Source organism: Arachis stenosperma, chromosome 10 (genome assembly GCF_014773155.1).
Source record: "Arachis stenosperma cultivar V10309 chromosome 10, arast.V10309.gnm1.PFL2, whole genome shotgun sequence".
NCBI classification, from domain to species: domain Eukaryota; kingdom Viridiplantae; phylum Streptophyta; class Magnoliopsida; order Fabales; family Fabaceae; genus Arachis; species Arachis stenosperma.
Genome location: NC_080386.1, coordinates 88,881,071 through 88,896,970, shown reverse-complemented (window position 1 = coordinate 88,896,970; position 15,900 = coordinate 88,881,071). Strand labels below are relative to the sequence as shown.

The 15,900-nt window shown below is 41.3% G+C and overlaps 1 protein-coding gene and 1 non-coding gene across 2 annotated transcripts; both read left to right on the top strand.

Moving 5' to 3' along the window:
* Positions 1–1,212: 1,212 nt before the first annotated feature.
* On the top strand, positions 1,213–2,232 carry LOC130957313 (uncharacterized). Its single transcript, XM_057884184.1, has one exon. The coding sequence runs from the start codon at positions 1,213–1,215 to the stop codon at positions 2,230–2,232; it is 1,020 nt and encodes a 339-aa protein (XP_057740167.1).
* Positions 2,233–15,337: 13,105 nt separating this feature from the next.
* LOC130959413 (small nucleolar RNA R71) lies at positions 15,338–15,444 on the top strand. Its single transcript, XR_009078494.1, has one exon. It is a non-coding gene; the product is annotated as a small nucleolar RNA R71 (small nucleolar RNA).
* The last annotated feature ends 456 nt before the right edge of the window (positions 15,445–15,900 follow it).

Sequence of the window (15,900 nt, the reverse complement as noted above, 5' to 3'; positions counted from 1 at the left end):
GACCAGTACAGAAGATCTCGTCCGAGATCGACCTCCAGTTTCAAGTAACCCTCGGAACACTTCCCAAAAGAAAGCCTAACAAATTGGGAGGAGGTAGTGAGCAAGTTTTTGGCAAGGTTTTACCCCCCTCAAAGGATCAATAGGCTGAGAACTGAAGTGCAGACGTTCAGACAGCAAGATAGGGAGACACTTTATGAAGCTTGGGAAAGGTTCAAAGATCTAACAAGGAGATGCCCACCAAAGATATTTAATGAGTGGGTCCAACTTCACATCTTCTATGAAAGTCTTTCCTATGAGTCAAAGAAGGCTGTGGATCATTCATCAGGAGGCTCTTTGAACAAGAAGGAAACCATTGAAGAAGCCATATATGTCATCGAAACAGTTGCTGAGAATGACTACTTCTATGTCTCTGAAAGAAGTAACACTAGAGGAGTAATGGAGCTGAACCACATGGATGCACTATTAGCCCAAAACAAGATGATCACCAAGCAGCTAGCAGATCTTACCAAGAAGGTGGAAGAGAACCAAGTTGTAGCAGCCATCACCTCATCACCAACTCAAGAAGGAGTAAACATAGGAGAAGAAGGTGACTGGGAGCAAGCCAACTATGTGGGAAACTCACCTAGACAAGTCCATGATCCATACTCCAAAACTTACAACTCTGGATGAAGAAATCACCCCAACTTTGGATGGGAAAATCAACAAGACCAAGGCCAAGATCAAAGACGTCCAAATCCCAGCAACACAGCTCAATAACATGCCACACCTAGACCATATCAACACTCACATAACAACCCCTCTCAACACCTATACTAAAGCCAACCTAACCATTCTCATTCCTCCAATCTCAACTCACAATCACCTTCTGATGACAGACTCTTAAGGATTGAGAACTTACTTGAGAACATATGCAAAGAGATCCAAGACAGTAAAGCATTCCGAGAGAAAGTGCAGTCCAATATGCAGAATCAAGATGCTGCCATCAAGAAACTAGAGACACAAATTGGGTACCTATTCAAGCAGATTCCCAGCCACAACCTTTGCAGCGATACTCACTCAAACCAGAGGGAGGAGTGTCAAGCTATCACCCTCAAGAGTGGGAAGGAACTGAAGGAATCCTCCTAGAAACCACAAGAAGAGGGCTCGAATGAAAAAGAAGAAAAACAAGATGGAGCTCAAGCTTCCATTTCAAGTTTGCAAAAAGAAGAAGGAATGCTGAAGCTAGACGCCCCAAGAGTCCCATACCCTCCGCAGTTGAGGAAGAAGGGGGATGACAACCAATTCTTGAGATTTTTGGAAATCTTCAAGAAACTACAAATCAACATACCCTTTGCTGAAGCAATAGAACAAATGCCACTCTACGCCAAGTTTTTAAAGGAGCTAATGACTAAGAAGAGAAGCTGGAAGAACAACGAGACTGTGATTTTAACCAAAGAATGTAGTGCTATCATTCAGCATAAATTGTCCCAGAAATTGAAAGATCCTGGGAGCTTCCAGATCCCTTGTATTATAGGGGAAATCACAGTAGAGAAGGCTCTATGTGACTTAGGAGCTAGCATCAACTTGATGTCAGTAGCTATGATGAGGAAGATGAAGATCGAGGAGGCTAAACCAACAAAAATGGCCTTACAACTGGCAGACCGATCGTTCAAGTTCCCTCATGGCGTAGTAGAAGATTTGCTGGTGAAAGTGGGAGATTTCATATTCCCGACAGATTTTGTAGTGCTGGACATGCAGGAGGAAGCCAAGGCCTCCATCATCCTGGGAAGGCCATTCTTAGCCACTGCTGGAGCTGTCATTGATGTCCAAAAAGGTGATCTCACCCTGAGATTACACAATGAAAAGATGACAATCAATGTGTTCAAGGCCATGAGTTACCCACCAGAACAATTAGGGGAATGTATGAGGTTGGACTCACTTGAAGAGGAAGTGCAGGAGAGTTTTGAAGAGGAAGAACCTGAAGAGTTAACAGAGGAAGAGTCAACATCTAATAAAGATGTTGCAACAACAGAGATTCGCATACAAGGTGCACAAAAGGAAGAGAATGAAAAGATAGAGGCACCCAAACTTGAACTCAAAGCACTGCCACCCACTCTCAAATATGCATACTTGGGAAAGAATGAAAGTTACCCAGTAATCATAAACTCATCTCTCAGCCAAGATCAAGAGGATGAATACTCCAAGTATTGCGAAAGCATAAGGATGCCATTGGATGGACCCTCGCAGACCTGAAAGGAATCAGTTCAGCCATATGCATGCATAAGATACTGTTGGAAGATGATGCCAAACCATCCATTCAATCCCAAAGGAGGCTTAACCCAATCATGAAGGAAGTGGCACAGAAAGAAGTTATGAAATTATGGTAGGGAGGAGTAATCTACTCGATCTCAGACGGCCCCTGGGTCAGTCCTGTTCATGTCGTACCCAAAAAAGGAGGAATCACTGTAGTCCCCAATGAGAGGAACGAACTAATTCCTACAAGGACCGTCACAGGATGGCGGATGTGCATAGACTACCGGAAACTAAATGAGGCTACACGAAAGGATCATTTCCCCCTCCCATTCATGGATCAGATGTTGGAAAGACTCGCAGGACATGCATATTATTGTTTTCTTGACGGCTATTCAGGATATAACCAATAGTGGTTGATCCCAGAGACCAAGAGAAAACCTTATTTACTTGTCCATATGGAGTGTTTGCCTACAGGCGCATGCCATTTGGGCTATGTAATGCACCTGCGACTTTCCAACGTTGCATGCTTTCTATCTTCTCAGATATGATAGAGAAATTCATTGAAGTCTTTATGGATGATTTCTCGGTGTTCGGAGATTCCTTTACTAACTGCCTGAATCACCTAGCCTTGGTATTGAAAAGGTGCCAAGAGACCAATCTGGTCTTGAACTGGGAGAAATATCACTTTATGGTGACAGGAGGAATAGTCCTTGGCCATAATGTTTCTAACCAAGGCATTGAGGTGGACAGGGCTAAGGTGGAACTTATTGAAAAACTTCCTCCACCTAGTGATGTCAAGGCAATTAGAAGTTTTTTAGGACATGCTGGCTTTTACAGAAGGTTTATTAAAGATTTTTCAAAGATAGCCAAGCCATTGAGCAATCTCCTTATATCCGACACACCATTTATCTTCGATGAAACATGCATGCTAGCATTCGAGAATTTAAAAAAGAGATTGTCCTCTGCTCCAATCATTTCTCCACCTGATTAGAACTTACCCTTTGAATTGATGTGTGATGCATCTGATTTTGCAGTTGGAGCAGTGTTAGGGCAGAGGAAAGACAACTTAGTCCATGTGATATACCATGCTAGCAAAGTCCTCAATGATGCTCAAAGAAACTATACCACTACTGAAAAGGAGTTGCTAGCAATAGTTTTTGCATGTGACAAGTTCAGATCATACCTCATTGGTGCTAAAGTGATTGTTTTCACAGATCACACAGCACTTAAATATTTGTTTGCCAAATAAGAATCAAAACCAAGACTAATAAGATGGATCTTATTGTTGCAGGAATTCAATATTAAAATCAGAGATAAGAAAGGAGTGGAGAACAAGGTAGCAGATCACCTATCCAGAATCCGTCATGAGGAAGGTGGAACACATGATACAAGTGTGAACGAGCTCTTCCCTGATGAGCAATTGATGACAATTCACAAAGCACCATGGTTTGCAGACATTGCCAACTTCAAGGCAACCGGGGCCTTACCTCCAGGGATCAATAAACATCAAAAAAGAAAGCTCATAAATGATGCAAAATATTTTATCTGGGATGAGCCATATCTCTTCAAGAAGTGTTCAGATGGAATCCTTAGAAGATGTGTCTCGGAAGAAGAAGGACGAGAGGTCCTATGGAATTGCCACGGCTCATGCTATGGAGGCCATTTTGGAGGGGACAGAACTGCAGCAAAGGTATTACAAAGCGGATTCTTTTGGCCCACCCTTTTCAAGGATGCCAAAGAACTAGTAAAGAGCTGCAATAAATGCCAAAGATCTGGAAACTTGCCCAAAAGAAATGAGATGCCACAAAATTTCATTTTGGAACTGGAACTGTTTGATGTGTGGGGAATCAACTTCATGGGACCATTCCCAACCTCATATTCAAACAAGTACATCTTGGTAGCAGTGGATTACATTTCCAAGTGGGTAGAGGCTATTGCCACTCCAACGAATGATAACAAGATGGTCATAAACTTCCTCAGAAAAAATATCTTTAGCCGTTTTGGAGTCCCCCGAGCACTCATCAGTGATGGAGGGAGTCATTTTTGTAACAGACCACTAGAAGCTCTCCTCCTACGATACGGGGTAAACACAAGGTTGCCACACCTTACCATCCCCAAACAAGTGGGCAAACTGAGATATCTAACAGAAAGCTAAAAAGGATTTTGGAAAAGATTGTGGGTGCATCAAGAAAGGATTGGGTGAAGAAGCTGGATGATGCTCTTTGGGCGTACCGAACAGCCTTCAAAACACCAATTGGAATATCCCCATATCAACTGGTGTATGGGAAAGCTTGTCATTTACCACTGGAGCTGGAACACAAAGCTCTCTGGGCTCTCAAGATACTAAATTTTGACAGCATTGCGGCTGGTGCAAAGAGGATCTTGCAGCTGCAAGAGATGGAGGAATTTAGATCACAAGCCTATGAAAATGCCAAGATTTATAAAGAAAAGGCAAAGAGAAGACATGACCTGCATCTTGCACCTAGGAGTTTCGAAAAGGGGCAACAAGTACTCCTCTACAATTCCAAATTGAGACTGTTCCCAGGAAAACTCAAATCAAGGTGGTCCGGACCTTTTCTTGTCACAAAAGTCTCACCATATGGGCACATAGATATCATGGATGAAAGTTCAGAGAGGACTTTCACTGTGAACGGACAAAGGCTGAAGCATTATATGGGCAACATGGGGAAAAACCCCAGGGTAAAATATCACCTCAAGTAATGGAGGAGTCGTCGAGCTAGCGACGCTAAAAGAGCGCTCTGTTGGGAGGCAACCCAACCTGAGGTAGTTTCGTTTTCATTTTCATTTCAATAAAGATCACAAGTGTTTCCCCGGTATTGCGAGGAGCTAAGTTTGGTGTTCCACACCAAAACAATCCAAGAGTAAAAGTGTAATTCTAAGTTTGGTGTTCCACCAAAGATATTAATTAGAATCACACTAGCAAAACACATTGCTAGCTCCAACCAATTAGGGGAACCGCTTAGCTGTAGTTTAGTCTTTAGTTAATAATGGTTTTGCTAACAACATGATATGAGGTTCTCTACATGTATGCAAACTTTTGTACTGGGCAAGGAATTAAGTTTGGTGTTCACACACCAAATTTAGTTCAGAAGTTCACAAGTATACATGCAAGCTAACTATTCATCAAGTGTTTCGGGAACAAGCAACTTCCAATATCTTTGCAGGAACCTTATGAGGAAATGGTGCACCTTCATCCAAGAAAGTGAAGTAGCGAAGACTATGGATGATCACAAAGAGGACAAGCAAGGAGGAGAGCATGGGCAGCCACATGAGTAAAAGGTGGTGGAGTTCCTTCTTTGGTCCATCTTTTTCTATGCTTTAAATAAGGAAGATCTTGTATGAAATAGAACATGCTTCCATGATAGTTTGAACTCTTTTTAATTCTGTCTTTAAGTTTCTCACAGCTTAGGTCTATGTTTGCTAGTCTAAAATGCCACTACATCTTTTCCTTACTTAATTGTATGCTTGTCCCTTTTAATCAAATGAAAAGAGAATGAGTGTTTTATAAAGGACCAGAGTGGAGTTCATACTATGGAGTAAGTTCTTAAGTTTGTGGTGTAATCATAAGTTAGCTAAGTGGGCTCACCAACAAGGTGGGAAGACAACTATCTGTCCTGAATCCTATGCTTTGAACACACCCCATGAGGCTAACTAAATAACAAGATCCTAATAAGAAAAAGGGAAAGAACAATCAAAGTTGAAAGAATAAAAGAAAAATAGCAAGAAAAAAGGCTAGGCACCAACGGGTTGAGTCTTGAGGGATGTGTCTGTGGTGTTCTTGTACCAAGGATCTGCTTGGATTACTAAGCTCTCAGGGGTGCTTTATCACCTGGTAACTTGGGTTAACTAACCCGGGATTATCAGCTGAAAGTCCACTATCAAGAGCAATCTTTGCTACAGAACATTTAGTAGCCCAAAGAGGTGCTGGACACCAAGACCTCAAGGAAAGAAAATAAACAAACCATGTGCCTGTGATGTGTATGTATGGGGGAGAGACTTGAGGAAGTAAGTCTTTAGGGGTGTTTCAACACCTAGCACCTTGAACCAACTGGTTCGGGAGTGTTGGCTGAAAGCTTATTCTAAAGAGTGGCCCCCTTACAAAGCATTTAGCTTAAGAACACAAATAAGCCCTGAAATGACAACAAAAGGATCAATGAATAAAAGTCTCATGGGATGCAATCAAGTAAGTATTCTAGGACATGATAAAGGTCTGAAAGCAAGTGAAGGAATGAACCTAAGTTGCTATGCATGAAACCACCATAAAACCAGGGAAATGACTTCCACAAGAATGACTCATTTCTCTTGGAATTCCATTCATCATTCTCTTATTCCAGTACTTGCTTAGGGACAAGCAAGCTTTAAGTTTGGTGTTGTGATGCCAAGGCATTTCGGCCAGTTTCACTGACCTTTCTTCACTATTTTTAGGGTAGTTTCATGCATTTTCTTAAGAAATAAGCTAGTTTTGGGTGGATATTCACTTACATCTTAATTCAAGCATACATTGTGCACTTTACATGATTTCATGAGAATTTTGCATGAATTATATGACAAATTGGATGATGCATGACTCATGACTTGTACTAGAACTTTGATGCACTTTGTTGCTTGATTTCAGGACAAAAGAAGCAAAGAAGAACCATGTTAGCAGCCACGTTAGTTTAACTAACGTGACGTCTAACGTGGAATGGGAGCTAGCTTGCAAAGTTAGTGAGAAAGGTAATCACCAATAACGCCCTCGAAGCCATCACAGCCCACGTTAAGAGTCACGTTAACTAAGTTAACGTGAACTCTAACGTGGAAGAAGACAACAAGGCCAACGTTAGTGACACTCTCCTTTGTCACTAACGTTGGACCAAGCTCATAATTGGCCACGTTAGTTGCCACGTTAACTTAGTTAACGTGGACTCTAACGTTAAGAAGCAAAAGAGAAGCCAACGTTAGTGACATTCACCTTTGTCACTAACGTTGGCCAAGCCTCCATAAGCCACGTTAACTCCCACGTTAACTTAGCTAACGTGGAAGCTAACGTGGAGAGAGCAATTGATCGACAACGTTAGTGACACTTACCTTTGTCACTAACGTTGGGATGAACACCTAAGAGCCACCATGAGCAACGTTAACTCCCACGTTAACTTTGTTAACGTGGAAGCTAACGTGGATAAAGAGATGGTGAGCCAACGTTAATGACACTCACCTTTGTCACTAACTTTGGAGATGGCTAGCATTACTACGATAGAAGCCACGTTAACCTAGTTAACGTGGACTCTAACGTGGGAAGTAGGGGCACATTGGAACGTTACTGACAAAGGTAAGTGTCACTAACGTTCTTGAAGGATTGGCATCACTACGTTAGAAGCCACGTTAACCTATTTAACGTGAACTCTAACATAGGGAGAGGGGGTGACTCACCACGTTATGGGGAAAGGTAAGTCCCAATAACGTGTGCGAAGGACCAAGAGGCAACGTTAGTGGTCACGTTAGTGCCACTAACGTTGAAGTCAACGTGATCATATTTGGGTGAGAAACGTTAGTGAAAAAGGTGAGTGTCACTAACGTTCTCGAACCCACACTTTCACTTGACGTTGACACCACTAACGTCCTAAGCCAAAGTCCCTGCCTACTTCACATTTTCTCTCTGCAAGCAAAGCTAAGCCCAATAAAGAGGATAACTGCTTCAAACTCAAGATCCAAGAGGCCCACACCCAAGATTTGAAGAACCAACTAGAAGATCAGAAGAGTAGTATATATAGGAGTAGCTTTGAATTAGAAAGGGGTTGGTGGGAACTTTAGGAAGCCTTGGGCTTTCTCTGCAACTTCTAGTTTTACTTTCATGATGTATTCTCCATCTTTGTTTTCAATTTTCAGAGCTATGAACAACTAAACCCCTTTCATTGGGTTAGGGAGCTCTGCTGCAATTTGATGGATCAATATTAGTTTTCATTCTTCTTCTTTCTTTTCTCTTGATTTTATTAGAAAGCTTTCAATCTTCATCCAATTGGGTAGTTATCTTGGAAAAGAAACTATTCATATTTGGATCTCTTCGGAACCTTGGAAGAGGAATGAAGAGATCATACTAGAAATGCTTTCTCATGCTGGATCAAATTGGGTTTGGACGGATATGTGATTATAATCCTACCAATACTTGATTTGGGAATGCATGTGGTATAATCAGTGACTAGACTTCATCTCTTCTCATGAGCAATTGACCAAGGAATTGGCTATCGATCAAGATCTGAGAGATTGGATTACCAAGGAATTGGAATTCGATCATTTAAGATTGCCAAGGAGATCAATGAATGCATTGATTGAGGAAGAGATGAAAATGAATTTGATCCAGAGAATGCAACATCTCCTAAGCCCAATGAACTCCCCATTTCTGATCTTACCCATTTTCTTTAATTTCTGCCATTTACTTTTATGAGCATATCCCCCATTCCCATTTAAGATTCTGCCATTTACCTTCTGCCATTTACATTCAGCTCTTTATTTCTAGCATTTACTTATTCTGCTATTTACCTTTCTGCAATTTAATGTTCTGCAATTCTCAAGTCAAATTCTGGTTCGCTCAACTAAAACATTCCTCTAATTAAAGTTGCTTGATCAAATCAATCTCTATGGGATTCGACCTCACTCTATAGTGAGTTTTTACTTGACGACAATTCGGTACACTTGCCGAAGGGAGATTTGTTACTAGACATATTTTCCATGCATCAGTAGTGAATGCCATCTCCAACGTTAGTGACAAAGGTGAGTGTCACTAACGTTGGCTCATCAATCTTAGCTCCACGTTAACTTTCACGTTAGTGGTCTTAACGTGACCACTAACGTGGGCAATGCTAATTTGATCCAACGTTAGTGACAAAGGTGAGTGTCACTAACGTTGGCATTGTTCCTCTCTTCCACGTTAGAGTTCACGTTAACTAAGTTAACGTGACTCTTAACGTGGCTCATTGCCAAATTTTGGAGTGTTAGTGGTATTCACGTTTACCACTAACATTGGAGCTTTCTTTGTCTCCACGTTAATACCACGTTAACCTAGTTAACGTGTCAATTAACGTGGGCTTATGATGGCTTCGTAGGCGTTATTGGCGATCACTTTTCTCATTAACGTTGCAAGCTCTTATCCATTCCACGTTAGTGGTCACGTTAACTAGGTTAACGTGGCTACTAATGTGGTTCTTCCTTGCTTCCTTTGTCCTGAAATCAAGCAAATAAAGAGCATCAAAGCTCTAGTCAAAGTCATGAGATTATGCATTATTAATTTGTCATTCAATTCTTGCAAAATCCTCATGAAATCATGTGAAATTCACAATAGTTGCTTGAATCAAGGTGTGAGTGTATTTTCATCCAAAACTTGCCTTATTCTCTAAGAAAATACATGAAACTACCTTAAAACAGTAAAGAAAAGGTCAGTGAAACTGGCCTAGATGTTCTGGCATCATAACACCAAACTTAAAGCTTGCTTGTCCCTAAGCAAGTACTGAAACATAGGAAGAATGGATGAAAGAACAAGAAAATAATATAGAAGTAGAATTCCTGGTTTATGGGGTTTCATGCATAGCAACTTAGGTTCTTTCCTTTACTAGGTTTCAAGCCTTTATCAAGTCCTTGGTCACTCTCTTGATTGCATCCTTTGAGACTTTTTAATTGTTGATCCTTCCCCCCTTTTTTTCAAGATTTATTGCATTCTTCTTTTGGCTAAGTGCTCTGTAAGAGGGCAACTCTTTATGATAAGCTTTCAGTCAGCACTCCCGAACCAGTTGGTTCAAGGTGCTAGGTGTTAAGACACCCCTAAGGACTTACTCCCTCAAGTCTCTCTCCCGCATATATACACACCACAGGCACATGGTTTGTTACTTTTCTTTCTTGAGACCTTGGTGTCCAGCACCTCTTTGGGTTACTAAGTGTTCTGTAGCAAAGGTCACTCTTGATAGTGGACTTTCAGCTGATAATCCCAGATTAGTTAATCTAAGTTACCAAGTGATGATGCACCCCTAAGAGCTTATTCATCCAAGCATATCCGTTGCACATGAACACCACAGACACATGCCTCAATCTTAAAACCCTTGGTGCCTAGCATTGTTTCTTATTGTGTTTCTTTCCTTTCCAACTTTTATTGCTCTTTCTCTTTTCTTATTAGGATCTTATTATCTAGTTAGTCTCATAGGATGTGTTTCAAGCATAGGATTCAGGATAGATAGTTGCCTTCTTTCCTTGTTGGTGAACCAACTTAGCTAACTAATCACCCTACCACAAATATTCAAAACTCACTTCACAAAATAACTCCACTCTTGTTCTTTTTATAACATTTTCTTTTTTATTAACTTAAAGGACAAGCATACAAGTAAGGGAGGTGGAAATGCAGAAAGGACATTAGACTAGTAAACATAAACCTAAGCAATGAAAATTCTAAAAACAGAATTGAAACTCTTAAGCTACCATGGAAACATGTTCTATTTCATACATGATTTTCCTTATTTAAAGCTGTGAATTGGATAGAACTAGGAAGGAACTCCACCACCTTTCACTTATTGGAATGCTCATGTTCCTTTGTCTTGGGATCCTCCTTGATTGCTTGAGTCCTCATTCCCTTTGTGTTTCCCTATCAACTTTTTCCAGAAACCAGCATCCTCCATCTTCTTCTTTAATGCTTCCTTTTGCTGTTTCACCTTCCCCTCTTCTTGCTCTGTTAAGTCCTTGTGGACTGCCTCATAACTTGGGATGGCAGGGTGCAAGTTATGCATATGCCCAGTCATATAGTTTAACTTGGCCTGATTGTTTATGCTAAATTCTTCTCGATGCAGTTGCTTTCCTTCATTGAGCACACTGAATTCGTTGAAGGCTTTCATCTAAGCTATCTAGCATTGGTTGAGTTCTTGAAGGCGTTTGTCCTAGCTTTCTTGCCTTTCGAACACTTGATTGATGACTTGGGTGAGCTGGGAGTAATGCTCCTGTTGCAACTCCATTTGCTGTTTCTGCCACTCTCTTTGTTGATCCATCCAACTAGAGAGTAGTTCTTCTTAACGATCCATCCTTTGAGATTGAACATGCAGTTGTTATTCTTGTCCCTCCGTATATCTTCTTCCCAGATCTTCAATGGCTTCTTATATATGGAACAAATTTATGTTGGTAGGATCATATTGCTCTTCTTGCTGGTGCCCTATTTGTTGGGGTTCCTCTTTGTGAGGTTTTTCTTGGTGAGGCTCTTCTTGGTGAGTTCGTTTCTCTATCTGAGGTCTTCTTTGTTGTTGAGTGGGTGTCACATAGTTTATGCGTTGGAGTGTGACTAACCTCCTAGGATTTACCCATTGTGGATTGTTGTCTTTGAACACTACCTTAGCTTTCATGCATAGCCTCAGGATGGTGCTGGGGTACCAAAGCCTTGCACCCGGATCATTCTTCTCGGCTGAATCTTAGATCCCTTCAGCTATAATTTCATGCACATTGATGCTTCCACCCTTTACTAAGCAATGTACCATGGTGGCTCTAGCAATATTGACCTCAGAATTGTTTGCGGCTGGAAGGATAGACCTCCTTACTAGCTCAAACCATCCCTTGGCTTCTGGGATAAGGTCTCCTCTCCTAATGAACCTCGGCCTCTTGTCCGAATATCTTTCCCAATCAGACCTTATAACACACATATCATTCATAATTTCTTCAAGTTCATCTTCATCTGGAGTATTGCTTATTCTTGCTTGATAACTAAGTTCATTGAAATGTGGTGATTTCAGCTGAAGAGTCCTTGTTATAGCATTGGGACTAAAGTCCACCTCTGTTCCTCTTACGTAACTTTTGAAGGTGGGGGCCCTAGTACTGTCTTCTCTGGCCGCATTTGCATAGAACTCCTTGATGAGGTTTGCATTTATCTTTGTCTCTAGGTTGGTGAGCTTTTGCCAACCCCTCTGTGCAATTTTCTCTCTGATCTGTGGGCACTCATCCTCGTTGAATTAGAATGTCAATTCTGGCAAGATCTTCTTATTTTTGATCTGTTCATATTGAAACTCATGGAAAGCAGTCTTAAATCTCCCGGCATCAGAGGGAGGTTGCTCCATAGGCTCCTTCCCTCTTTGTCTCTTGGAGCTTGATGATGCCATGCAAGATGGTTGATGTGTTTGTTACTCACAAGATGGCTGGGAACATGTGTATGGAACTTTTGGTGGGGGATGAAATATGTGTGTCCGAAAGAATGAAGGGAGATGAATGAGAACAAGAAGTGTGTACGGAGAGGTTGTAAAATGGGGATCATTTATATAGAGGAATGATGGGTGTTTGAAAGGTGTGGATTGATAGTGTTGTTTTGTGATGGACGGTTGGGGCTTAACCTTGGATGAGAACAAGGATCACCCCTTTTATGAGGGTCTTGGTTCGGTCTCCAAGGCTACCTAACTCCCAATGTTGCATGGCAACACTTTCCAAGATACTCCCCTTGGAGACAAGTGTATAAGTTCCTTGGTATAGTGGCTGATCTCTCTTCCTTGATTGTCCTATCAAGTACCATCAATGCCCTTTTTGATTTCCTATATAAGACTAAAAGGAATACAAACGATTAATTGAAATTTTTGGTAGGAAGACTTAAGGTGTGAGCTAGCTACAAAAAAAAAATCTTTTTCTTTTGTTTTTAATTAACTAAATGCTTTTCATGAATGCAAATCAATCAAGCACTAAATTTTCCATGCATGCAACGTTGGTACACCAAACTTGTTTGTGATCATATGGTGCAACAAGATTCGAAAATAATCTCACATCATGACGTGTGTTCAAGCCCTCTCGGTGTGCCTTGAACACCAAACTTATCATGTACTATATGCCGCATGTAAGAGGGTCTTATATTGTTTGTCAAAATTGATTTAGAATTCATGAAGTTTGCCTTATTACTACTATTAGAGATTAAAGAGAGAGAGGGTATAGAACATAGGTTGCCACCCATGAAGCGCTTCTTTAGCGTCATTAGCTTGACGTTTGGTCCTTGTCAAGGTGGTTGGTAGTGCTTAAAATATTCCCCCTTTGCAGTGAACATGTTTCCATTGGCTTTGTTGAGAAGTTCCACATGTTCCAAAGATAAGATTTTGTTGATGGTGTATACTGGAGGCAGCTGAGATGGAATAGTGGGGAGGTGATGTGGCATAGATGGAAAGTATGTAGAGACCACTTCATCTCCTGGCGAGAAATCTTCTGTAGGAATTTTCTTGTTTTTCCATCCCCTTGGGATCTTTTTTCTTGTGTCCTTTGATGTCAACTTATTCCTTGTGGTTTCCTCTTTGAGAATGGTTTTGTTGCCTATCTCATATGACTCTGGTGGGTCTGGTTCCTTTTGGATTACACTTGGCTGTTTCTCCTTCTGATCACATTGGTTGTTAACCATAGGAGTCATGAAGTGTGGTGCTTGTGCTCCCTTGTTTAGCTCTTCCATCAGCTTTTTTGTTTGCTTTTCCTCTGACTTTTTGTTATCATAATTTGCTTCTTGTGAGGTGTTAAAAACATTGAAGGTGAGCTGCTCATCATGTATTCTCAGTACTAGCTCTCCTCGCTCCACATCTATGAGTGCTCTGGCTGTGGCTAAGAATGGCCTTCCCAGAATGATGGGGTAAATAGGATTCTCATCCATTTCCAGGACGACAAAGTCTGTGGGGAGGAAGTAGTTCCCAACCTTCACTAACACATTCTCAACCACTCCTATTGCCTGTTTTTGAGTTTTGTCAGCCAATTTGATGATTACATCTGTGGGTGTTAGCTCATTGATTTGAAACTTTTTCATGAGGGATAGAGGCATTAGGTTGATACTTGCTCCCAAGTCACAGAGCCCCTTATCAATCATTATTTCTCCTATAGCACAGGGAATGTGAAAACTCCCTGGATCCTTCTTCTTTGTGGGTGGCTCTGTTTGAATGAGAGCACTGCAATCCCTGTTCATCTTTATCGTTTGTCCACCCTTCAATGAACTCTTTCTGGCTAGTAGCTCCTTTATATACTTGATGTAGGAAGGCATTTACTGGAGGGCCTCAATGAATGGTATATTTACATCAAGAGATGCAAACATGTCGAGAAACCTTGAATACATTCTCCCTGCTACACCACCCTTAAGCCTTTGGGGAAAGGGTGCATATGGGTTCAGTATCTCCCTTTTCTTCAGCTCTTCCTTGAGTGTGAGTTGGGGTGTATGATTTCTTTCTTCATGATTTCCTTTTGGATTATCTTGGAGGTGTTCTACTTCCTCCACACTCCTCTCATCACTTGTGGTGATCATCTTACATTCTTCCCACCTTACTTTCTTTGTTTCTCCTCTTGGATTCTTCTCCGTGTCGCTTGAAAATCCATCAGTGGGTTTGGGAATTTGTTGAGATAGATACCCTACTTGGGACTCCAGTCTCTTGATGTTTTCTCCTTGGTTTTTGATATTGGCTCGCACTTCTTCCTTAAATACCTTATTGTCTTGGACTTCTCTATATATATATCTTCAAGTAAAGTCTCAATCTTTGAAAGTCTATCCTCCGTTAGTGATGGTGGATTGAGATTAGGTGGTTGAGAAGGGTGGTTAGGTGAGTGTTAATAGGATCTCTGTGAGGTATGTTGGTGAGTTGCATTATTGTTGGAATTGAGGTTGTGGTGTCTCTGGTCTTGGCCTTGGTCTTGTTGATTCCCCCATCCAAAGTTGGGGTGATTTCTCCATCCAGAGTTGTAAGTTTTGGAGTATGGATCATGAATTTGTCTAGGTGAGTTTTCAACATAGTTGGCTTGTTCCCAGTCACCTTCTTCTCCTATATTCACTCCTTCTTGAGCTGGTGATGAAGTGATGACTGCTGCAACTTGGTTTTTCTCCACCTTCTTGGTAAGATCTGCTAGCTGCTTGGTGATCATCTTATTTTGAGCTAACAATGCATCCATGTGGTTCAGCTCCATTACTCCTCGAGTATTGCTTCTTTCAGAGGCATAGAAGTAGTCATTCTCAGCTACTGTTTCAATAACATCTATGGCTTCTTCAATGGTTTTCTTCTTGTTTAGAGAGCCCCCTGAGAAATGGTCTACAGCCTTCTTTGACTCATAAGAAAGACCTTTATAGAAAATGTGAAGTTGAACCCATTCATTGAATATATCTGGTGGGCATCTTCTTGTTAAGTTCTTGAACCTCTCCCATGCCTCATAGAGAGTCTCACCATCTTGTTGCCTGAAAGTTTACACCTCAGCTCTTAGCCTGTTAATTCTTTGAGGAGGGTAAAATCTTGCCAAAAATTTGTTCACCACATCTTCCCTATTTGTTAAGCTCTCCTTTGGGAAGGATTCAAGCCACTTGGATGCCTTGTCCCTGAGTGAAAAAGGGAACAAAAGCAGCCTATAGACATCCGGGTGGACTCCATTAGACTTCACAGTGTCACAAATTCTCAAGAAGGTGGTTAGATGTTGATTGGGGTCTTCTTGGGCACTTCCTCCAAATGAGCAATTATTTTGAACAAGGGTGATGAGCTGGGGTTTTAATTCAAAGTTGTTGGCATGTATGGTGGGCTTTTGGATGCTACTTCCACAGTTTCCTGGGTTTGGATTAATGTAAGAGCCTAGAACTCTCCTCTCTTGCCCAGCATGATTTGCAGGGCCTTCTCTAGCATGGTTGTGAGCTTCTCCTTCATGATTGTTTTCCAAGTTCTCCTCCATGTT

Coding starts and splice junctions, on each gene's coding strand:
- LOC130957313 (XM_057884184.1), top strand. CDS start 1,213: ATGCTGAAGCTAGACGCCCCAAGAGTCCCATACCCTCCGCAGTTGAGG.